The sequence below is a fragment of the Neocloeon triangulifer genome, unplaced genomic scaffold, assembly GCF_031216515.1.
Source record: "Neocloeon triangulifer isolate White Clay Creek 2 clone unplaced genomic scaffold, ASM3121651v1 ptg000008l, whole genome shotgun sequence".
Taxonomy (NCBI): Eukaryota; Metazoa; Arthropoda; class Insecta; order Ephemeroptera; family Baetidae; genus Neocloeon; species Neocloeon triangulifer.
Window position 1 is genome coordinate 4,362,194 of NW_026775550.1, and position 24,495 is coordinate 4,386,688.

The following is a 24,495-nucleotide window of genomic DNA, read 5'->3' on the forward strand; positions in this document are numbered from 1 at the left end:
TGCAAAATTCCTAATGCGAATGCAAATTAAAATTCGTAGTTAGTATTTAAAACACAATTAACAATTTCTCCTCCTTAATTTGACTAAAACTTTTAAGAATTTTAATTACAATTTATTAGATTAAAGATACTGATAGATTTTTCTTTTTATTTCTTTTAGAAATTTGTAAAAATCGTCTTCTCAAAATTTTATTTAATAGAACTTCTAATATTAAACAAGGTTCTTAAAACATTTTGAGTTTTTTCTACTAAGCCCGATTTAAAAATCACTTAAATCTATCAGGATCTTCAATAATTTGATTTGATTAATACTTGAAGACCCAATTATTTGTTTTCCTCAATTTTTCCCATAAATTCACTTTCCTGCCTGTCCATTTACACTTTTGAAATTAATTCACAGTTTGCGTGACTTAATCCTCACTTTGAAAACATACAAATGCGCACATTTTAAGGAAAGTCACGCGAACCGTGAAAGTTTTTAAACAAATTTCATTCCTGCTTGCAAATCATTTCTCTTTTAAATGTTTGTATTCCGTGAATGAACATGAAACATTTTCGTACGACACAAACAAACGATTTCCTTGAAAATTCCTTTTGACTTTCATATCATTGAAGTGGAGATAAATCTGCATTTCCATATTCCTTATAGATCATCGCGCCTGCTGTAAATAATCACACGAAATCTGTGTAGCTTTCGAATCAATTCATCAATTTTCATCTACATGACGAAAAAATGAATAAAGAATCGCACTGCATCAGTCTTTCTCTGTCTCTCTTGGTAATTTAGTGCGCAGCAGCTTTTCTTTATAGTTAATATTAAAACAAAACAAAAATAAGGCAGTAGAATAAGAGTGTTTATTGAACCTGTGTGCCGACCCTTGTAACAACAACAATGCGACAATTAACCACATATTACACTGTGTCTGTCCGAAGTACCATAAAATACTACTTTAATCTCATCGGTTTATATTTTATATATATTTATACAAAATATTTTCGTTTTTCTCTTTAACCAAATTATTTCTTTTAATGTTCTTTACATGTGACTCCACTTTGTCCGCTTTATTCTTTGCTCCGTCTCCTGGACGATGCTGTGTTTGTTTATACAAAATTTCAAGTTCAATCATCGTTACATTTCCTTCGGCGAAAACAAAAAATATATAATCACAAAGTCGTCCCTGAGGTTGTCATTATTATAGATTCCATTCCTTTTTAATTAAAAATCTTAGAAAATTAGTTGAGTGAAAAACTTCTTATTTAATTCGGATTTAAAAAGAAAAAAAAAGAGTTTCTTCCTGTGTATTATCCCAGTATACACCTTGTGTCCGACTAACTATGTTCATCTGTATTGTGTCATTTATAATCTCACCTCCAGAGAAGTTAACTAACTCGTGTGTGACGTCATATTATTATATTATTTTATTTTTAAATAAAAAATTCCTTATCTTTAGTTTTGAATAATTATATATTTAAAATAATATCTGTGCTGTAAATCTCATTATATATATATTATATACTCTCTCAGTCCTCCTAACCAAATAGAAGTTCTGGTGCTGTGGTCACGTCGCTTGTTTTTGCTTTTTGTTTCAGTATTTTGGGAATGTACTTATTTGGCGGTAAGTTTTGCATGTGGTATGATGGAACGAGGGAATGCTCTTGTCATGAAATCGTCAATCATGATCCAAAGTGTGTTTGTGACCGCAAACATTTTAACAATATCCTTTGGGCGACAGTCACGGTATTCCAGGTGGGTATCATAATTCGTCCGTCTCCTCCCGTTCGCTATTTAACAAAATACAAATAGATCTCGCCTTTAGATTATCTCATTTGCTTCACACTCCACTAGAATCTTTACCAAATATATTTTTTATAATATGCTCTCTCACTTTACGTGTAAATTCTCACGTCTTCTTGTGATATATTTGCCACATTTTGCAAATTTTTGTGCTTGCGAAGTATTCACTGCCTTTTTTTAAGCATAAAGATGGTTTTTTTTAAATAAATTTAGTAGGATTATTAAGACAATCTATGCATTCAGTGCAAGCAGGAAATGTAGAAATTGTTTATCTTGATTGATAAAGATAACTCATGCAACTTACTTAAATGTAATTAATAACAAAAAATGATTTTAAAAAGTACTTCCATATACTATTAGAGAAAGAGTAAAATAAGTATAAAAATATAATAATTAAAAAAATTATTAATATAAAAATTGCTATTGTATTATAAAATAAATTTTATATTATAAATGTCAACAATAATTTACGTTATATTATATTTTAAAATGTAAATCTAAAAATATTTAATGCTAAATAAATCATTATTTCTTTGAGTATCTGGAAAAAGAAATTATAAAGTTGCCTCTGCAATCCGGCTCACTCAGACCCAATTTGCATATAATCAGCACGCAATTTAGTTTCCTTACATCAAAGCGTTCATTTTCTTTCCATCTTTATGCTCCGCAGGCCATAAATTAGATAAAATCGGCCGACGTAATTCGCTGCTCCACTTTTGCCGCGGTAGCTTGCTAGGTATGCAACAAGTTGAGCAGAGCGTACGCAACGGTTGCATAAGTCCTCCTTTTGTTACGGCGAGGGAGCGGCGGCTTAATTGAATTAAAAGCCAGCAGTTGACTGCTTGTTTTGTTAAATCATCATAATAATCCCCGCGAAATTATAATCAGTTGTGACTCGGTTAAAAAGCAGAAAATATTTCGCAGCACTTTGAGTAAATAAAATAATTTCTCTATCTCTCTCCCTTTTTCGGAGTGCTCAACTTTAACGCTAGAGTTTTCTTTAGAATTTGCATGAGGCTCTGTAACTCTCACTCGCGAGAAATAATTAGATTTTCAAAGTTGCCAAAACTTGCTAATCTACTAATTAGAGTCTTGAAAGGCTGCGACTTTATACTTTTCCATTCAATTATATAAACCACGCCGTTCACTTTGCGAACGGCACCCGCGACCTTTCGCCCCCGGGGTGAGAAATTTTTCTTGCGCAGATCCTGACCCAAGAGGACTGGAACGTGGTCTTGTTCAACGGCATGGAGAAGACCAGCCACTGGGCCGCGCTCTACTTCGTCGCCCTCATGACCTTTGGCAACTACGTTCTTTTCAACTTGCTCGTCGCCATTTTGGTCGAGGGATTCTCCGCCGAGGTAAAAATCCAAAACTGCGAAGAAAAACACACACATTATTCGATTCTTCCAACTCTGGAATTTTATTTAGAGTCTCTTCTTTCTGCTATTCTCTTCCTCTTTACGATCTATGCACTGGTTTCCTCCTCATGCACAACCTGCACCTCTAAAACTTTTGTACTTTTATTATGAAATTATAAATTATCCTTCTTCCGAAGAAACACACATTTTCAGGGCTGTGAATTAAAGTATTTTTTTCTTTCTTAAATTTGGATCAATTTTTTCTCATTTGCGTGATTTTAGGTTGTTTTTAGACACTTTAAGTTAATATTTAAGATGGTTTTCATTAATATTCCAAATTAATAGAATGCTTAATAAAATAGTCAACCGTCTAATCTCAAATTTCACAGCCCTTTACACATTATTATTCCGTAGACCTGGGTTTATCATTTTGCTCAATTTCTTTACTCTTTTGATACTATGGGACTCGTTCTGCATAAATTTGCATATATGAAATTTTATCCATCCATATTTTGCATCAGCATTGAGTAAAAAGGAAATTAATTCAATTGTGCCAGCATTAATAATTCATCCGTGACCATTGATTTTGAATTGGGTTGTCAATTCGAACATGAATTCAATTCATTTTAAATGCACCCTTCATTTGGGACCGATAAAATCTGGTAATATAATCATTTGCTCGAAATCATTTATTATATATTTACATGCTGGATGCTTTTGAGAAATCAGAGACGCTTTAGAAATGTGCACACGCTAGGCTGAAACCTTACGCTTGCAATTGTAGAGAAATGAGCGGCTCGAGCGAGAGCAAAGAGAGCTCGCCAAGGCCCAACAACAGCAGGAGGCGGCGGCGGCGCAGGAGGCGGCAGCAGCGGCGGCGGCTGCAGAGTATGACCCTGAGGACTCAGGGGGCTCTGGCAGCAGCAGTTCCTGTCTGGTAGGTTTTGCGCTGCCCGAGACTCACACGCTATAGTATTCTGGAGACTTTCATGATCGTAGTTAGATTAGACATTTTCTCTCTGCTGATGGGAATTTCCAAGCACAACCTCAGAGCTGGACTAAAATTTTGCATTTTATTAATTAAATTTTTGAAATTCTCATTCTCTCGATTCCGGCCCTGCAATTTTTAAATTATACTTGGATTCTTACGATTTCTAATTTGATTCTACCGATGTATAGGAAAACGTGCTGAAACCGGATAATCCGACGCGGAACAACACTTTCGGACAGCACGACCGAGAAAACAGCTGGAAGGTCAGGACGCAGGTCGAGTTCGAGCCCAAGTGCAACATTCAAAAAGGTGTGCAATTAAAATAAAATAAAATGCTTGCTCCATATTTATTAGGCACATTGGAACTTATTAAATTTAGTAAAAGGTTTTGGACACTTTATTAATATTAAACTTTTAATAATTTAATTTTTTATATTTTAATTATTATTTTTTTCATTTTTATAATTATAATGATAATTATTATTTTACTTTTTTATAATTATTTTATTTTTTGTTAAAAAATGACATTTTTTTTATTTTAAATCAACATTAGGCATTTTTATCCAAAGGAACAATAATAATTTATTAGTAACAAATTAAAAAGAACTAATTTAAAGTTCGAAACCATAATTTTATTTATTGCTTCGTTAAATTTGAGAAAATAGTTGAATTCATATTAAATAAATTTTATTTGCAAATGTAATTTATAAAATTCGCCACTTTTCTGAGCAGAAAGCCAGATGCTGCAGCAGCAACAAGCGCAGCAGCAGGGTGGCAGCGCGACGCCACCCCCCGCGCCACAGGCGCCTGTGATCACCCACACGGCGGCCACCCCTCAGGACTCGCCGAACGCCACCCTCGAGCCTGGCGCCGTCGGTCTGCACAGGCTCAACCCCAACATAAGTTTGTACGCCAGTTCCCTCTCCATTGATTCCATCGACAGATCATCAGTGAGTATTTCTTCTATCGCAATCAATTTTCTGACCAAATTAAGTTTCTGCCTGGGGAACTTTCGCAGCGGATCCAGAGACTTTGGGAAAACCGGCTGCACTTTGTAAGAGTTCAATGTGGGCCCTCCTATATATTTGCAGAAATAGAATTAATTTAAACCCTGTTTGGCTTTGAAAGTGTTCAGATCGGTGTTGATTCAGCGGCTTTCCATGTTTTGCCTTTGATGTTTCTCAAAAGAAAACGCCAAGTTTTATAGAGTCCTGCACATGTTTAGCATACTTTTATAAATGTTTGACGTTGATTTTTGTGAAAATGACAAGCGAACGACAATTTTCCAGTCATCCCAGTGCAGCATTCCAGGCCTTTTAAGGCCACCAGCAGCGGCCCCGAGCAATCCCCACGCTTCAAGGCAGTCCTCAGGGTCGAACACACCACGCAGAGTCAGTCTTTCAGTTACCCCACCAAGTGGCTCCAGACCAAAGTAAATATAAATTAATTAAATCATAAATCATCATTGGAAAATTATTGAATGAAAAATAAATGGTTCAAATTTACTTCACCTTAGAATTGGGACATTAAAAATTTGCGAAAAATTGTTTAGAGACTCGGTTAAAACATAAAATAGTTCAAGTTTATTGAAGCAAAAACATTTTAAAATGTTTACAACAAACTCTTTTTTACTTTATAATATTTTCTGGAATTACTCATGCAAATTTATGGAAAAATTAGTTCCAGTCTGAACAGAACTGCCGGCTGGCGGATTTCAAGGCCTTCCCTGCGATCGCGCCAGCGGCCCCCGGGAGCCGAAGAAGCCCCGGAAGATTTTGTCCTCAACAACGGCGCGCACAGCAACTCGTACAATCACAGCCGCCAAATCAATAATCTCGCAGTGCCTGCCATGTACTGATTGATTTAGAAAAAAATTTAAAGATTTTATTAATGGAAAATGTTTTGAGCAGGCAAGAGGGCGACCAGCACTTGCACTGCAACGGAGGCCTCCTCGGCTCCATCCGCAATGATACTCAGTCCCCGTCGCGCAACAACCTGCTGTCGGTGCAGGCGCCCGCCACCTCCTCCTGCTCCCTGAGACGCCCGTCGGCCTGCTCCACGCTCCTCCCGCCATCCGTGTCGAATCCAGCATCAAGATCTCCAAGCATAGCACCACCTCATTCCCCGTTCATGCAGGTATAGCAGGAAGGAAGGAATCAATTATCTTTGGTTTAATTATTGAATTATTATTTACCATTTAAAAATTAAACAATGTGTTTTGAATTTTCTACAAATAATTATTAAAACGTGTTATAAATGTTCCCAGAAGATAAAAGAAAAATTTACAAGACGAGAATTTAACAATTAATATTAACTATTTTCACTAGAAGATAATGTAATGATTTGAAATTTAAAATTATTATTTTAAAAGATTAAGCATTAAAAAATAATAATTTTATAATATTTAGTTTAAAATTTATTATTTAAAAAAGCAAAAATAAATACATAAATAATAATAAATTTAAGTCATTTAAGTCATTGACCCCGGTGACATGTGACCTTTTTTGACCTGGTCACTATGTGTGATACATGATCGGAAAGAACAAGTCAAGGGGAATAATTTTTGTCTTTACACATTTTGTCCTATCTCTAACATGAAAAAAGTTATGGCCGTTTAAAGTTGTTTTTGCATGAAAAAGGCTCAGAAAACCACGTTTTTTACCCTTTAACTCTGAATATCTCAAAAACGCAAAAAAAATGCCACCATTTTTTAATATGTTGTTAGTAACTTAATTAGGCAACTTTTGGCTATTTTGAAATCAAATATTTTTCTTCCGTCGTACTTTGATATCGACTTAAAAACCCGAGGTCAGAAAAATTGACCTTGAACTTTGACCTTGGTTACCACGGCAAAGTTGTAGGACGTCTAATTTCCTACAAGTTTGATATTAGAAGCATTTGCGCTATCTCAAACAGGAACTGAGATATTTTCGATTTTTTTAAAACTCCTTTCTTCAAAATCGCCAACCTTGAGCCCCTGTAAAATAGGCAATTTTGATAATTTTTCAAAATCCTTCTAAACTATTTGTCTGGACCATGAAACGAAATGATGGGCCAAATTTCATTCAATTTGGTTGACCCTTGCCAAGAGCGTGTCAAATTAAAATAAATAATGCCAAATATACTTTCTATTTAAAAAATTTTGTTTAATAATTTTATATATAACTAATTTATTATTTTTAATTTTTGTAATTTACATTTAAAAAAAAAAATTAATCTACATAAGATCTTTTTTTAACTTTGCAAAGGGCACATCCTGGCCAGGTCACCACGTGTCCTACCACCAGCACAGGCACGCGTCCTTGTGCGAAGGCGCGCAAGTGCCGATGCGTCTGATGCACCACCGGCCGTCCCTGGGGCCGCAGGTGGGCTGCGGCTACAGGTCGCGCCACGCGTCCATCTGCATGCACCACCACCACCACCACCCCATCGTCTCCGAGCGGTCCTCCTTCACCAGCAACAAGTTGTCCACCTCGCCGCTGCCGCAGGTCAAGGTCGGCGCCGAGGACGAGGAGCCCAAGGTGAAGAAGATCTTCAAGTTCTTCGAGCCGAGGGGCTGCCTCAAGGAGAGGGACGACTACTCGCTCTACATTTTCTCTCCGGACGACTCGTAAAATTGAGTTTTTTCTTTATTTTCGTAAAATTTCATTATTTTCTTTGTAGAAAATTTCGGAATCTGTGCAGTTGGATTGTGGAGCGACGGTGGTTCGACAATGTGGTGCTGTTCTTCATTGGCCTCAACTGCATTACCCTGGCCATGGAGAGACCAAACATCCCTCCCGACTCCACAGAGCGGATGTTCCTTTCCACGGCCAACTACGTTTTTACTGTTGTTTTTGCTCTAGAAATGTTAATCAAAGTGAGAGGAGTTTTGTTTTAATTTTCTTTTTCGATTTTATTCAAATTTAATGCAGGTGATAGCCACTGGGATGTTTTACGGCCGGGAAGCCTACTTCACCTCGGGCTGGAACATCATGGACGGCGTGCTTGTCCTCATTTCCATAGTTGACCTGCTGATGTCCGTGATATCAGAGAGCAGTCCCAGGATATTCGGAATTTTAAGAGTAAGAAATAACAAAATAAAAATTAAGTTAAAATAATATTAGCTTATGTTAAAAATAAATATATTTATTTAAAATGTTAGAAATTTTAATATGTTTAAATTTTTAAAAATTACTTTGTTTATTAGAATTTTAAATTTTTTAACTTATTTTTTTAATTAAAATTAAATATTAGCTAATATAAATGTTTACATTTTAATTTAGGTTTAATTAATCATCAAACTAAAATTAAATATTTTTATATTAGTATATAAATAACCAGTTTCTTTGATCCACTAGAAATGAGAAATCATTAATTGATAATAATTGATTTGATTTGACCATCTTAATATTTTAATCTCTCCTAATCAATTTGCCAATTTAAGTCTCAAATTGAATGCTAAAACATGATGTGGATTTCATGAAAATTGAAACCAGGCAAACCCTGTTGCAACGAAAAATGAATAAATAAAGGACGACTTTTGCTTAATAAGTTTCTGCAGATTTCTTATATTAAAATTAAATTCACCCCATTTAATTTTTAATTTTTTATGAATTCCTCCCACTTAGTTTGGAGTTTGGACACTACAAAACCCTAGGTTTTTAAAGTTAGGTCGCCTCTTGGGGTCAGTTGTCCTTTATTTATTTCTTTGCAACAACGTTTGCTCGGTTAAAATTTTCAATTTTACTCCTTCAAAATAATGAATGTTTTCCTATTAGGTTTTTCGACTTCTCCGATCTTTGCGGCCTCTGCGAGTCATCAACAGAGCGCCGGGTCTCAAACTTGTAGTACAAACATTATTATCATCGCTGAGACCCATCGGAAACATAGTTCTCATTTGCTGCACCTTCTTTATTATTTTTGGAATTCTAGGTGTACAGGTGCGTCGATAAAAATAGAATCAAATTAAACGAGAAATTAATCACTGTTTTGCAGCTATTCAAAGGTGCATTTTACTACTGTGAAGGGCCAGACATTAAGAATGTGAGAAATAAGACTGACTGTTTGGCCGACAAAAAAAACTCGTGGGTGAACAGAAAGTACAATTTCGATGACCTGGGCAAGGCGCTCATGTCGCTGTTTGTGTTGTCCTCCAAAGACGGCTGGGTCAACATCATGTACACCGGCCTTGATGCAGTCGGCGTCGACCAACAGGTGAAATTAAAATTTGTACAAAGAATCAATTAAAAAAATGATATATTTGATTAATTATTAATTTTGTAACTAAATTTAAAAAATATTTGCAGCCAATAGAGAACTTTTCGGAATGGCGCCTGCTTTATTTCATCTCATTCCTGCTGCTCGTCGGCTTCTTCGTTCTCAACATGTTCGTGGGAGTTGTGGTTGAAAACTTTCACCGGTGCAGAGAAGAGCAGGAGAAGGAGGAAAAGGCCCGGCGTGCAGCCAAGAGAGCAAAGCAGATGGAGAAAAAGAGAAGAAGTAATTTAAAATTTTATTTTTGTAAAAAAATTAAATCAAAATTTCAGGAATGCACGAGCCTCCGTACTACGCCACTTACTCCAGGCCGAGACTTTTGGTCCACAACGTCGTCACCTCAAAGTACTTCGACCTGGCCATCGCAGCAGTGATAGGCCTGAATGTGGTCACCATGGCGCTTGAATTCTACATGATGCCAAAAGCGCTCTCGTACGCCCTCAAGATTTTCAACTACTTCTTTACGGCGGTTTTCATTCTCGAGTCCATCATGAAATTAGTTGCCCTGGGAATGCACCTGTACTTCAAAGACAGGCAAGTAGCATTAACAACTTTTTGTAATTATGCAACCTGCAAAGCTCGTCTGTTTAGCAGGTTGCCTAATTATATAAATTCAAGTTATTAATTATTTTGATAATTTCAGGTGGAATCAGTTGGACGTCATAATTGTTATTTTGTCCATTGTGGGGATCGTCCTTGAGGAGGTGGAGTCCAAAATCATCCCTATCAACCCCACCATCATCAGGGTAATGAGGGTTCTAAGGATTGCAAGGGGTAAGAGACCTGTGATTATTTACATGTTTTTGAAACTAAAATTGAAATCAATTCAGTCCTGAAACTTCTGAAGATGGCCAAAGGTATCAGAGCCCTTTTGGACACCGTGATGCAAGCCCTACCGCAAGTGGGAAACCTGGGGCTCTTGTTCTTCCTTCTCTTCTTCATTTTCGCTGCCCTCGGAGTGGAGCTTTTTGGACGCCTTGGTAAAATTACTAAAAACAATTGGCACAAATTTTGCTAATATTTGATTTTACTTAATTTAAAATCAGCCTTGATAACATTTTTATTTATTTAATAATTTTGTGAAAATTTTAAAATTACATTAAAAAATTTCACAGAGTGCAGCGAAGAAATCCCATGTCAGGGTCTGGGCGAGCACGCGCACTTCAGCAACTTCGGCATGGCCTTCCTGACCTTGTTCAGGGTAGCCACCGGTGACAACTGGAACGGCATCATGAAAGACACCCTGAGGGACACGTGTGATGACGCGGCCGACTGTGTGCGCAACTGCTGCGTGTCCACCGTGATCGCCCCCATCTTCTTCGTCATCTTCGTCCTGATGGCGCAATTTGTGCTGGTCAACGTGGTGGTCGCCGTCCTCATGAAGCACCTCGAAGAGTCCCACAAACAGGTAAGCATTCATTTCGTTTTTCGTGTAATATTGTGAAAGTAAAAAGAAGAAAAAAAATCAATGTTTTCCTCTTCTCTGGTCTTTAACCGAACCAAAAACTTGAATTTCCTTCTTGAGAGGCAATCTATTCAAAACTCTGTTTCCCTCTAACTCTTTCTAAATATTCAGCACGGACTCAAACAGGTAAACTTCCTCTCTTGACTATCACTTTCTTGTCTCTCTCTCAACTCTCTTTCTCTTGATCTTTGTCTTGTGTAAATACTACGTCGTTTTTTGTGCATAATTGTTTCAGTTTTGTCGCAGCTGTCGTGAATCAGAAAGTAGACAGATTAGAATTTGTAATTGGATAGATGGTTCCGAAGATGTAGGGCCCAAATTCTCCCTATTCACGCTGTGTACAGGACCTTTCCCCTCAATTTCTGATATGACCGATGCTTATTCAGACGGGGATGTAATTATCCAAGAATAAACTTTAATTCGACGGTTTGTTCAATATATTCAAAAAGTGCAGCTTGTGCATTTCTCTCTCTCCATATTTTATCTTTGGGCAGATTTTGGGCACTTAATATTCAATCGGTTTTCAATTTCTTATTATTATACAAGGTCTCACTTCCGGCTTCTGACACTCCACAGGCTTTTTCAAGTTTCTCGAGTTCAGCTGTGCAGCAATATTTTTCACCATCTTTTTGCAATTTTTCTCAGCTTACAATTTCTTCGCATAAGCGTGGCAGTTTTCTCACTTTTTGAATGGATAAATTAAAATATTTATTGCGCTTTCAAATTTGCAATCTTTATATAATGCATCACGCAGACACGTGGCTTGTCAAATATTCATAAATTTTTGAGAAATCGTGTGAATTTCCATGTCTGACGCGAGGAAATCTTTCCGCAGATGGAGGACGAGCTCGATATGGAGGTGGAGCTGGAAAGGGAGTTGCAGGCAGAGCAAGAGGAGGCCGAAGAGGCTGAAGCTGCAGAGGCGCTCAGGTTAACCATGCAGGTATGCGCTGACGAAGAATTTAATTTTCATAATATAATTGAAAGAATTTATGATAATTCCAAATTCTTTTTCATTTCTTTTAAGAAAGTAGAAAAGACTCTGAATTATGATTTGATCTGTATAATAATTTAAATCTGCATTTAAAATTTGATTTTAATTTTTCGAAGGAGGAAGAAGAGAACAATCTAGGAAAGCACAAACAGTTGAGCAAGGTGCTGTCTTTGCCTGCAAACTTCACCTTCCACTCCATGGAACAGGGTCAGGCTGACAAGATCACCAATGGAGACTCATTTTCAGAGGACGCTGGTAAGTGTAAACAATTTGATAATTTTAAATTCATAATAATTTATCTTTTTACTATCATTTTAAATCATTTAATTTTTTATTTAAAAAATAAGTTATGAAATTTTTGTTTATTTAAAAAAAAATCAACTGTTTTAAATGAAAAAAATATGAGATAATTGATATTAAACGACTCAAACATAACAACATTAAAATAAATTTTTTGTAGTTTAAAATTGTCAATTATTGTTTTGTATCAAAAAATATAAGAATGTAATAAAATAATATTTAAAAATTGTTAAATTAAAAATTTATATAAAAAATTAATGATATTAAATAAATTAAATAAAACAAGGTTAAAAAAATAGCATATAAAATTTATAAATTGTTTTTTATAATATTTCATTTGTAATTATTACAACTGCGCATAGAACAAATGAAAAACTAAACTATATATTTTGGAATTTATTAAAAATTTTGGGTTGGCAAATAAAACATTCTTTCTTTAAATTAATTGTTAATTAAAATATTGTAAAATTTTCAGACGGGGTGAAGCAGTTGTCGCGTCCAACGCACCTGACGCCGCTGCGGCGCCGCATCCCGCCAGCCTACCCGGCCAACAACTGTGCCAAGGCGGTGCTGTGCCGGCGCTCGGGCAGCGAGCCGAGCATCAACGCCGCCTCCGGGGGCGGCGGCGGCGGCCTGGCGCGGCCCGGCGAGCGCAAGGAGCTGCGTCGGCCGGGCAGCAGCGGCAGTTTGCACGCGCTGGTGATGCCGCGGGACACGTCGAGCGGCCTCTCACCCGAGTGCGTGGCCCCCGGCAAGACCCTGGTGCCGCCCCCGTACCAGACGCCGAGCAGCGAGCAGGCGCCGCCGATCGGCGCCACCAGCCCCACCTTTTCCATCTCGTACAGTGACAGTTGTAGTGAGACGGTCAGCAGCTCCGAGTCGATCACGTCGCCGTCGGAACTCTAGCGACCTGCTTAGTATCTTTTTGGCCTAAAGTCACTCAAACACACACACACGCAGAGTCTAGCATTGGTTTTACGCAAACGAAAGTGAGAGTGGGATTTATCAGGGCAGTTGGCGGCCAACACACGCTTTTGGGGATCTTTGAAGCTATAATAATACTTTTTTTTTTGGAAAATTTTCTGTTCGATTTTGCTGGTTGTTAGGTACCTATGTCGACACGGGAGAGAGCTTAAATCCGCGATAAATTTGTGTGATTTCGATCAAGTGCTGCCTTGTATGCATAATTTAAACCGAAAAACGCGCGTGTACGTTGTTTGCTTGGGAATATTTCACGTTTGAAGAAAATAGGAGGCTTGTGAATTTTCGTAAAAATAGTTTATTTACAAGGTATTTAAAAAAGTTGCGATTTCAGAGTTAAGAAACCTTAAAATCTTCCAAAATTGAATATAAATGAATAATATAAACTCAAAAACCTTATAATAAGGTATTATATTTGAAATTTTTGTTTAAATTTTATATTTTTAAACCAACCAGGACCTGTTTCTAGAGGCCTAAATTCATACTTTTGGAGCTATACAGACTAAATTTGAAAACAAAATTGCACATTTTACAACTGCGCGAAATAATAAACAATTTTTCAGTTTGGAATCACTGTTCTTATGAGATGACACTTCCAATATCAAATTTTGAAATGGAATAATTTGCAAAAACAGCTTGATCTGTTTAGAACAGAAAATTAAAAGCGAGTCTAAAAATCTATTCAAGTTCTAACGCTATGTTTGAAAAATTCAACAAATAAATTAATATTTTTGAATCTTAACAGTTCAAAAATACTGATTAAAATTCACAAGTCTCTGATGAAAAAGGATTTTGTTCGGCTTCTTGATTTACGCCTTTGCATGTTGAGAGGGTAAGAGATTTGCATATAATTAAATATATTATTAACGAAATGTGCAACTCGCACTTACGTACGTCTTTCTGATCTGGACCTAAAATCTTGATACTGATTCTAAAAATGCCTTCGGTACACCATGGTGCAAAAATAAACTTCTTCTTTTCAAACTCCCTGAGCTGTCAAGTACACTACTTGCCCTGCTGGTTGTGTGTTGGATAAAAAAAATTGCAAGTTACGTAAAATACAAATATAGGGAGCGAGCGAGTTTCATACAATTTTTGAAGCGATAAAAATGCAGAGACGTCATTTTGTTAACAGAGAAAGAAGAAATCATACTAATTAATTATAATATGAAATTCTGTGATAGGGTTTGTGTGTAATTAATAATGTATATTCCTCAAAATATGTACATTTTTTGTGTAGAGTCAGTTTGTCGGTGTCGATCAATTGTAATTTGCAAGAGGAGAAAAAGGTTTAAAAGTTATAAAGAGGTGCGATTTGCGATTGTGGCTGGAGTAAATTTTGAACAAAAAAAACATCAAAAGAAGATAATTCGAGGCGGGTCTTAATAACACACCCGTTGTCAATTTTGTGTATTTTAAAACATTCAGAAACTTCTGGAAAAGTATGTAAGTCACGGAATTTAGAGAGAATGAAAAAAGAATAAGAAAAACTCTGCCCATTGTCTTGTAAAACCATTCAATTTTGAGGATTTCAAATTATTATGGCTACAGGTACGTGTGTAGTGCAAGTGTCTGTCCAAATTGTGTCCCTTGGCGAGGAATTTTAATCAAATTCTCACAAATGAGTCGCCGACAAACCACGTAACTGTTGAGAATAAAAACAAAATACACAATTTGTAAATGTGCTACGTACGGCAGATCTCTAGGCAACAAAAAGAAGTAACATGCATTAATAAATTCATTGAAATAATGAAAAGCCAAATATTAAAAAATCGTCTCTCTCGATCGTCCATATGTTGAGGAGTGTTAAAAAATTCACGGCTTACATTGTTGGGAAAAATCACGCTCTTTTCTTTCCCTTTACTTGGCTCTTTTCTATACAAAGCTCAACCCCTTTTTGATTTTGTTCACTCTCCCGAGATTAGCGTAAGCAAAGACACACATGACGCCTCTCTTTCAAGAGCAATATTAAAATATATTTTTTAGACCTCGCGCCCGTCAGTCACTTTATACTTCATAGGTACGTAGCGATCCTTTCAAATTAATCTCCAAACTGTGCCTTTTTGTATCAAAAACACACTCATGCGAAAAAAAAACTCGATAAATAGGCGAATTGAGGTGGGTCTTAAAAAAAAGCGTTTTTTGTAAGATAATAAAATTCGCGATCCCCTGAAAAAGCCGAATCGTAAGATGGAATGAGTGCGGTGGTTTTATTTTCGGAACTCTGAAATTTAAAAAAATGCGTAAACAAATTTGGTCCATGGTTCGAAATTAATTGGCAGAAAAAGAAATTAAGTTTCTCATCAAACAAAATTTCATTTTCCAGGCACGAACCATTTGATTCCAATCTCCAGGGGAATCTGAAAATTGAAAAAAATAATTCAGTTTTTTTTTCAGTTCTTGTTTGAGATTGCTTGAAACATGGTATAGAATATTCTTTAAATAATTTTTTAACAATTCTTTTAAAAGTCTAGGTTTTTTACTGTATTTTTAAAAATTCCTAATCATTTTGATAATTTTGTACTAACTCACTCATTCCAACTTATTTCTTTCGTCGAGCGACAGACCACATAGATTTTAACTCCATTTTTCGAGTTTTTTTCCATCTGCCTGTAAGTTGAATAGGACGACTTCTGCTGTACGACAAAAATTCCAACGTGCGCCCTATTTTCCTATCAAACAAAAGGACTCGGATTAATGTACACATGTAATTATATTGCAACATAAAAAAGCCACCGAATTTCTCTCTCCTTTTCGGAGCTGGAAGAAAGTGATTTTACCAAAAGCGATTGAATAATTCAATGGATGCGGAATTTGTTCCACAATTTTCGCGCAAGGAAGTGACAAAAAAATAATATTATAAAACATTTTACATGAAAAGAAAATCTATCCTCTCTTTCCATTTGCCTTTTCAGTCTATTGTAGATTCGAGAGTGTACATCAAAAGCTGTACGTTTTTGAATGAAAAAAAGAACCGACTTTGTATATTGAGGTGAAAAATTAATATATTGCATGTAATTATATTCCTCATTAGAAAACGCATGTATGACGAACAAGCTGGCTGGCATGTTGAATTAATTCTGTTGACGCCTAGTTCATTATTTTACAACTTAAATAAAAAGAAGAATTGATTCTAATGTATCAATGTTGACTATTAATATATTTGAGGAAAAACACTCTCTGTTACCGTATAATGATTAAATAAAAAGAGTAAACCTTTTGTATTTGTAACTGGGACCAGTCGTGTCTGATTTTCTCTGCACCCAAATTAGCCTGGAGGTGTTAATGGATGGGGAAAATGATAATTTGATGGATGTGAGTCAGAATATTGGTTTAGGTTGAATGCGACGCTCACAATTTAACGATGTACAAGCTGATAGGATGAGCTTTGACAAAATAACGGAATTTGCTATAATAGCTCATCCTATCAGCTTGTACCGCGGTGCCTCCGAGTTTCGTCCGTCGTTTTGCTAACTCGCGCCCTGTGTTATTCTTATGGGGGGAAAAAGCAAACGCCGGAGGCCGCCGCGGCCGTTCTAGTGGACGGATTTTCAATTTATAAAAAACAAAATGAAGCTAATTTTTGGGCCGATTTTTCCAGGGATCGTCCGGCACCGCCGGGGCCGAATTGCCGATTTTTCGGCAAAATATTCGGCTTATGGGAATTAACACGCGCTTTTGCTTCGGACACGAGACGTAATGATCGCCGCGAGCCAAAGGCGGCCCCCCGGGAGCCCCCAGGCTGAAATTAATCACCCGCGGCCGAATTTGGCGATGGCGGTGGTAAAATGCATAAATGGGTGTTTTTTGAGAATTTTTATGCGAATTCTCGGCTTAAGGGATTTTACATGTGTTTGCGCTCGGAAAGGGTCGGAACGGCTGCCGCGGGCCCCCGACGGCCCCCACTGACCCACCTTTTGTATTTGTAACTGGGACCAGTCGTGTCTTATTTTCTCTGCACCCAAGTTGTTAGCCTGGAGGTGTTAATTGGCGGGGAAAATGATAATTAGTACTTCTTCGACTTGCTGTTTGACGGATGCGAGTCGGAATATGGAGTAGGTTGAAGGTACGAACTGAAGGCGACGCTCACAATTTAAAGATGTCCAAGCTAATATAGGTTGAGCGTTTACCAAATAACGGATATTGCTATAGTAAAATGTAAGTAGTTGAAGTGCTATAGTATTTTTTTTAGTTGCAATGTATTTTATCTTCAATACATTCAAACCGTTCCAAAGCGTGCAATTATTATATAAAAAACGAAAGATAAAAAATTTTAATCATTCACTTGGATTCCGGTTGCAAGTAAGAATCTAAAATCCAGAATTTTTTTATTATCAAATACTTAAAATCTAGCCGCATTCATATACACATTTTATTTAAAAAAGAAGAATATTGATGAATTTTATTGCAAATTGTTATTCTCATTTAGACTAAAAATTTTTGGAACTTGCAATTCAGTTGAATATAACGGGCGCCGCAAATAGAGCGAATCATGCTCGGTGCCTTCGCAGAGAAAGGCAAATTCCTTGGCCTGCCGTAAGAAAATTCTAATTACCATATTTATTATTATATGTTTGTACTGCCATGAAATATCTTTTTAGTAAAAATTCAGCAATTGTTTGATAATTTTTTATTTAAAATCAAGTCGAGGCTTAAAGATGTAACATATGGGCTTGTTAATTCAGCTACCATCTCTTTTTAGAAAACACTAAATTACAAACTTGTTGACAAAGAGCTATTCTTTCATAATGTCCATTTTAACATATTTGCATCTTGATTTTTTTCCTCTTAAAAAAAAGCTTTAAAATTGAAATTTTAAAATTTGAACTCGGAAAAATTTTTGAGATAGCCAAATCTGCGTTTAATTTTGACTCTCGGTTAAAACTTTCATTAGAACATTTGGGCTGCAGTGTGTAAGATAAAAAATAGCAACTTAAATATTGAAATGGGAAAAAATATTCTCGATGTCTCATCGTCCGTGTTTTGAGTTTTACTTTCTGGAAGCTCGACATAAGTTTTCAAGTATTTCGCCGTTACGATCATAACAAATTCTCATTCCTCAACGACTTCAGCAACATCAGGAAGCAGAAGGACTTCCATCTAACGTAACACGGTGCCCACTTTTTATTAACTCCGGCAAAATCGTAATTGTAAATATTATTATTTTTTATTGTTAAGTTGTTTAAATGAAAAAATATGAAAGTAAATACGAAATAATCAGAAATTTTTTGAAAATAATCACTAAGACAGTTAGAAATGAGAGAAATTTTATTTAATTGTTCTGCACAAGTTATTTATTACACATTAATAGACAACATTGCATTAACATGTTATTCTCCACATACCATAGGAGCCTTTACTAGAATCGCTCGTCGCTTTGACATACGTCCGATGGTTAGTTTCGGACGTGACATACAAAATGTCGTCATAGAAACTTTTGATCGTAACTGGACTACCATCGGTCTTTAGTGAATCTATGGAAAACAAGTTCCGATTTTCTTTTGAAGACAAATAGGATACTTTTGTGCCACACACAGAACCATCTTCATTTACGTGCAAAAACCTATCATAATCTTTGTTGTGAAACTCGTAATACTTGGTGCCAGCATCATTGGTCCACGACTCGATTTTCCACTTGGCCTCGTCACCTATTTCATCTTCAAAGTACCAGATGCCGATACTGTAACCGTGCCACCCTGACGTTACGTACAAGTACTCTCTGCTCCTTTCGCCGTTTCGAATCAAGCAATCTCGTCCGATCACACGTCTTGTCCAACCGCAGCTGACTATCGCGAGGCAGCTCAGGACGCAGAAAGCAAAAAAGGCCGCTTTACCCATTTCGTTTTCAACAGAGTTCAGTGCTGAAAACAAAAAATCAAAATTGAAAATAAAAAAAACTAGCTCCTAACATTCCATGCATATATTATCAGAAAATATGTGTCTTCTTTTTAGCTAAGGCTCAATAAAGGTTTGATTTTTCAAAACGATTAATAACTAAAATATTTCAAAAGCAAATCCACATACCTGCGGGGACACGTTCGTGAAGTAGGATGATCTCGAGAAGTTTTGGCCACTCTCAGAGTTGCGGATCTGCAGTGTCAGATCTGGAGTGGAAGTTAGAGCGTCTAAGAGCGTTTTTATACTCTTGTCTGGTGTGGCGAGTAGAAGGGGAAGCAATTAATATACTACGATATTTAAAAAATCTTGTTATATTCACATGCATAATTATAATTCATTACATTAAACTGTATTTTATAAACTTTAAATCAACACAGCATTTGTATCAAATTTAAACTTAAATTTTGATTCAAACTTAAAATAAAAAAATAAAAATCTGTGATCTCTTTTATTATCAGTAATCAGGATTGTTTTATTCTTAAAAAATCGTGGAAAATGAATACATAGTAATTTTTCCGGGGGCAAAAATTGTATGTTGTATGTTTTACATCCGGCCGTTTAAAATTCTTCTTCAGATGATTGCGGTTACAAGTAAGAATCTTTTATAAGTTCCAGGATTTTTGCTTATTATCAAATACTAAAAATTGTTGCCGCATTCCATTATACACTTTTTATTTAAAAAACAAAAAAAAATAGTGAATTTTATTGCAAATTTATATATATATATATATTTTCATTTCACTCATTTGGACTCGACATTTTGTAAACCTTGCAATTCAGTTGAATATGACGTGTTTTATCAGACAAGGAAAAGTTTGTCAATGGCTAGCAAAAATCCCGATTCAAATTAATGCCGCACTTTGTTACGCGATAACGCAGAACACAAAAAAATATATTAATGAAGAAAAGTGCAGACTCGTATTTAGGAATTCCCCGACACCCTATATTCAGCAGGTCAATATCTCTAACCTCTGCCCTCGCTGATAAAATACTCACGACGCTCAACAATTATTCATACACAAATGTATATTTTTTGCGACAAGAATTAATGAAAACGTTTATCCGTCTAGATCTATCAAAACACTTAAAACAAATCTTTTTAACTGGAAAAAACTACAATCTTTGAATTAAATCTAGTGCTAGTTGTATCGCACTCTTGAATCTTTCCAACTACTTTATTGTTCTTGTTTTTATCAAAGCACTTCAATCGAAGTCAACTTTAAAATTAATCTAATCAGAATTATTTTACTCTATACCTGTAGCTGCAGAGGCCGCTATTTTAATCCTTCCAATCCCGTCCCACGCACTGTTATCTAATCGGCACAGATTTTTCTTTCGTTTAAAGGCAAACGAGTATTATAATATGAAATGCAAATCTGGAACTTGCTCTTTCACTGGCATCGCTGAGACGCAGCAGCACCAACAATGGTTGAGTCACCAAATTGGAGAGAAAAACTTGGCAAAGGTAATTTTAATATAAATAAAAATTTAATTAGCCGAAACAAAATTTTAACTTCTTTAAATATTTTATTTATTGGCTATTGTTAGTTTTATTTGTTTTTATAAATTTAATAAATTTATTTTCATTTTAATATTCATATTAACATATTTATTCAAAATTATCCAAAAGCAATATTCCATGTACAAAATAATAATTTATTTAATAAAAATAAAAAATATTTTAGGTGTAAATATTCATAATGAATATAGCAGATTGCAAAGATGGGCAACTACAATAAATGAAACTTTTTATTTTAGTTAATAAAATATTGTTAAGGTAATTTTCATTTGTCACTCACTTATTAATTTATATTATGTTATGATGTTCAGTCATATCTGATTAAACTGATACAAATTACCACTTGAAAACAAAATAACGCGGGGGTCCAAAGCAATTTTTACATATCAACTCAATACTTAAATTCACCTGACCACAAAACGTGAGCCGCGCGTTATTTTTTATTAAAATATTCGATCAATCATATGAATCAAGGCCGCAAAATTATAGATTAAATCGTTATGCTAAGCTAGCTTTTGCTTTGTTTGCTCTCCAAATCTCATTTGTTCGTCTTTAATCTTTTAATCTGTTCAACCTGGAATTGATTTAAAATATTTGATGTTCATTTAAAGTATAAAATAATAATTTTCAGCATGTATCCCGCAGAGGTACATCCTCGCAATTATGGGCCTTTTGGCCATTGTGAACGCGTACACAATGAGGGTCAGTCTTTCGGTGGCCATCGTTCAAATGGTCGGCAAGGGCAACAGTTCGTCAAACGTTGACCCCAACTCTTGTCCTTACCCAGGCGACAATGGCGAAGAAGTTGTAGAGGTAAAATTTATTGTTTTATTCCAAATTAAATAATTTTAATCTTTGTTAAATTTTTCAGGGCGAGTTTGACTGGGACTCGGAGACGGTGGGAATCATCCTAAGCTCATTCTTCTGGGGCTACATTATTACGCATTTGCCAGGCGGAATCTTGGCGGAAAAATGGGGTGGAAAATACCTGCTCAGCGTCGGAATTCTCAGCACCGCTTTTTTCACCCTCCTCTCTCCGACGGCGGCCAAGTACGGCGGCTCGGGGTGGTTTATCGCCGTTAGGGTGCTCATGGGATTAGGAGAGGCGAGTCCATTCAATGAAAAGAAAACAAACACGTTCAAAGCTAACAAATTATTTTGGTGCAGGGAACAACTTTCCCGGCGCTGAACACCCTTTTAGCGCAGTGGATTCCTGTACAGGAGAGAAGCTTTTGGGGCACCATGGTGTTTGCTGGTATGAAAAAAAAATAGATTACTATTTAAAAATAATTTGAAAATTTAAAACGAGTACAAAGCGTCAGTAAGAAGTAAGAAATGGACTTTTCCATTATTAATTATTTTTATAAGTCATTACTCTAATTATTTAACTACTCTTTAAGTTTTTATTATTTTTGTATAAATATAAAAAAAATATTTTATCTTATTATTATAAATTATATTATTCATTTAAATAACTAATAATTTCTTTTTTATTGAAAATAGTCGCAATAATTATTTTTCAATTTATTTATTGGATGTTTGTCTTACTTTTGATATCAATTATTTTCAAAAATTAAAAATTTAACCTATTTTTATTTATGATATTTGTATGAATTACGAGAAAATAAATTGAAATTAAATTAAAACTTTTTTTGTATTGCAGAGAAATAGATTGAATAAAAATTAATTGTTTTCTTAATTAAATTAGGAACGCAAATCGGCACCGTAATTGGCACAGCCCTCAGCGGCGTCCTGATTGAAGCTTGGGGCTGGGAGAGCGTCTTTTACTTTTTTGGCACTTGCGCCATCATCTGGTTTATTATTTTCACCCTGATCTGCTACAGCTACCCTGAAGACCACCCGTACATTACGGCCAAGGAAAAACAGTTCCTTGCAGAAAAGCTTGGGGACACTGTCAACAGAGATGTAACAAAATTAATAACAATCTTTAAAATTGAAAAGTAAATTTATTTAATATTAAAATAGCTCCCGCCGATTCCTTGGCGCTCGATTTTAACTTCCGTGCCTTTGTGGGGCCTCGTTGCCGCCCAAATAGGTCACGACTGGGGCTTTTACACGCTGGTCACTGACCTGCCTTTGTACATGAGCGACGTTCTTCACTTCAGCATTGGCAAAGTGAGTAAATTTATTATAATATGAAGTTTTATTTATTTTCTTGCGGCAGAATTTCTCCTATCAATCTATCAAATTCTACAAATAATTGGAATTATCTAGTTCAATTTTATAATTTGTGTGAAATATTATTTATTGCGTACATTTACATGCATATTTTAAGTAGCACAATCAAAATTGGGAATTATGGTATTCAAAAAGTTTGATTTTCAACGCTTTTGAGAGTGATTTAATTTTAGATTTAATAATTATATTATTATTTTACATTTTAATTTTCATATTATACACTTAATTTGGCAATAAGAAGCATAAAAAACCACAAAAAGTGATCGCAATATTAGTTTGTTTAACTTTAATTTGCCCTGTAATTTAAATAAATTAATTAATTAATTTAATTTTTATTTATTAATAATCAATCTCCCTTTTTAGAATGGTCTCTATTCCTCGCTGCCCTACCTAGTAATGTACGTAATTTCAATGTCTTCTGGCCTGCTGGCCGACTTTTTGATGACGAGAGGCTACGTCAGCATTACGAACGTCAGAAAAATCTTCACGTCCATCGGTACGTAAATGTGACAAAATAATAGAATTTTCTACTTTTAATAAATCATGCAGCGTCCTTCTTCCCTGCGGTTGGTCTGATCGCCGCTTCCTACGCTGGCTGCGACGAAGTGGCCGTGATTGTCATCTTCACGATTTTCGTCGGACTCATGGGCACCTTCTACCCTGGCATGAAGGTGAACGCTCTCGACCTGAGTCCCAACTACGCGGGCACCCTGATGGCGATCGTCAACGGCATCGGTTCTTTGACAGGAATCATCACGCCTTATCTTGTTGGCGTTCTCACTTATGACGTAAGAATTCCAATTTAATCCAATTTTCTAAAAAAGTGGTTGAAAAAAAATCATAATTTTTAGAATGCATTAAAAAAATTAATTTTATTTTAAATGAAAACTGATTGTGTGAATTATTTAATAATTTATAATATTTTATTAATTTTCAGCACACTGCCCTGCAATGGAGGACGGTGTTCTGGATCGTGTTTGGGGTCATGAACATTACCAACATCATCTACGTGTTCACGGCTTCAGGTGAAGTCCAGCCTTGGAACTGGGGAGAGGGAGGTCGCAACCCCAAAGACGCCGATGACCAAGTCCAACATAACGAAAAAGCTGAGAAGGTCGAGAATGAGAAACGCAAAGAATCGCATTAAAAGATTGGAAACCGGAGAACATTATTTTCATTAAATTAATTTCATTAAATTGATGTTAAAAAAAATCATGTGACGCATCCAAATAAATTATAAGAGTAAATTTGGAATCTTATTGCGAAATTTCATCAACAACAGAAATATTTAGTTTTTAATTAATATTTATCAGTTAATTTTAATGAGATTAAACGAAAATGTAAAGATAATAATATTAGATTAATCAACGTTTCGCCCTAATTGTTAACATTTGGAGGAAAAATCTGAATATAAATCGAAATGTTGCTCATTATTGACTGATTGCAGTTTACTCGGGTTCTTGGAATGAAAATAGGCGTCGTGATCAATCTAAACCAATAAATGAATTGTAAAAATGTCATACCGGTTCATAAACATGATAAAACTTCATCACAAAATTTAATTAACACATTTTTACATCCAATTATTGACAATAAGTTAAATAAATTATTGTCAACAATTGAATGTAACAATTTGGACAAATAAAAAACAGCCATAAGATACAAAAAAATAATAAATATGTTTTTTATAACCATTTTTTTAATTTTGAATTTTGATATGAAATTGAATATAAATTT

At 35.5% G+C, this 24,495-nt stretch overlaps 2 protein-coding genes across 8 annotated transcripts in view; both read left to right on the top strand.

The window, feature by feature from the left end:
- Positions 1–16,372, top strand: part of LOC132194669 (voltage-dependent T-type calcium channel subunit alpha-1H) — a 136,720-nt gene extending 120,348 nt beyond the window's left edge. For 3 of the 6 annotated variants that reach the window (XM_059616095.1, XM_059616097.1, XM_059616100.1), the window contains 22 exons: positions 1,590–1,746; positions 3,000–3,155; positions 3,940–4,092; positions 4,335–4,455; positions 4,879–5,096; positions 5,165–5,200; positions 5,436–5,578; positions 5,827–5,997; positions 6,057–6,282; positions 7,395–7,756; positions 7,810–8,005; positions 8,061–8,210; positions 8,907–9,068; positions 9,124–9,342; positions 9,435–9,627; positions 9,675–9,936; positions 10,046–10,176; positions 10,233–10,382; positions 10,518–10,810; positions 11,703–11,810; positions 11,978–12,116; positions 12,637–16,372. In XM_059616095.1, the coding sequence (XP_059472078.1) occupies positions 1,590–1,746; positions 3,000–3,155; positions 3,940–4,092; positions 4,335–4,455; positions 4,879–5,096; positions 5,165–5,200; positions 5,436–5,578; positions 5,827–5,997; positions 6,057–6,282; positions 7,395–7,756; positions 7,810–8,005; positions 8,061–8,210; positions 8,907–9,068; positions 9,124–9,342; positions 9,435–9,627; positions 9,675–9,936; positions 10,046–10,176; positions 10,233–10,382; positions 10,518–10,810; positions 11,703–11,810; positions 11,978–12,116; positions 12,637–13,067 (4,177 nt within the window). In that variant the 3' untranslated portion in view covers positions 13,068–16,372. The remainder of the gene's footprint in view (positions 1–1,589; positions 1,747–2,999; positions 3,156–3,939; positions 4,093–4,334; positions 4,456–4,878; positions 5,097–5,164; positions 5,201–5,435; positions 5,579–5,826; positions 5,998–6,056; positions 6,283–7,394; positions 7,757–7,809; positions 8,006–8,060; positions 8,211–8,906; positions 9,069–9,123; positions 9,343–9,434; positions 9,628–9,674; positions 9,937–10,045; positions 10,177–10,232; positions 10,383–10,517; positions 10,811–11,702; positions 11,811–11,977; positions 12,117–12,636) is intronic. The other 3 variants (XM_059616099.1, XM_059616098.1, XM_059616101.1) reach the window with 3 other exon arrangements.
- An 812-nt stretch (positions 16,373–17,184) lies between these two features.
- LOC132194729 (putative inorganic phosphate cotransporter) lies at positions 17,185–24,006 on the top strand. Of its 2 annotated transcripts, XM_059616192.1 has the most exons (10): positions 17,185–17,300; positions 20,386–20,505; positions 21,191–21,372; positions 21,431–21,664; positions 21,727–21,814; positions 22,268–22,485; positions 22,546–22,695; positions 23,122–23,254; positions 23,308–23,546; positions 23,696–24,006. In XM_059616192.1, exons 2-10 carry the CDS (start codon positions 20,466–20,468, stop codon positions 23,903–23,905), a joined length of 1,494 nt encoding a protein of 497 aa, XP_059472175.1. In that variant the 5' UTR covers positions 17,185–17,300; positions 20,386–20,465; the 3' UTR covers positions 23,906–24,006. The 2 variants fall into 2 exon arrangements, with proteins under 2 accessions (XP_059472175.1, XP_059472176.1); XM_059616193.1 differs by lacking the exon at positions 17,185–17,300 and having other exon boundaries at positions 20,367–20,505.
- Positions 24,007–24,495: the final 489 nt, after the last annotated feature.

Coding starts and splice junctions, on each gene's coding strand:
- LOC132194729 (XM_059616192.1), top strand. CDS start 20,466: ATGGTTGAGTCACCAAATTGGAGAGAAAAACTTGGCAAAG. Junction 22,486..22,545: donor GGGACACTGTCAACAGAGAT/GTAACAAAATTA, acceptor ATATTAAAATAG/CTCCCGCCGATTCCTTGGCG. Junction 23,547..23,695: donor TTGGCGTTCTCACTTATGAC/GTAAGAATTCCA, acceptor ATTAATTTTCAG/CACACTGCCCTGCAATGGAG.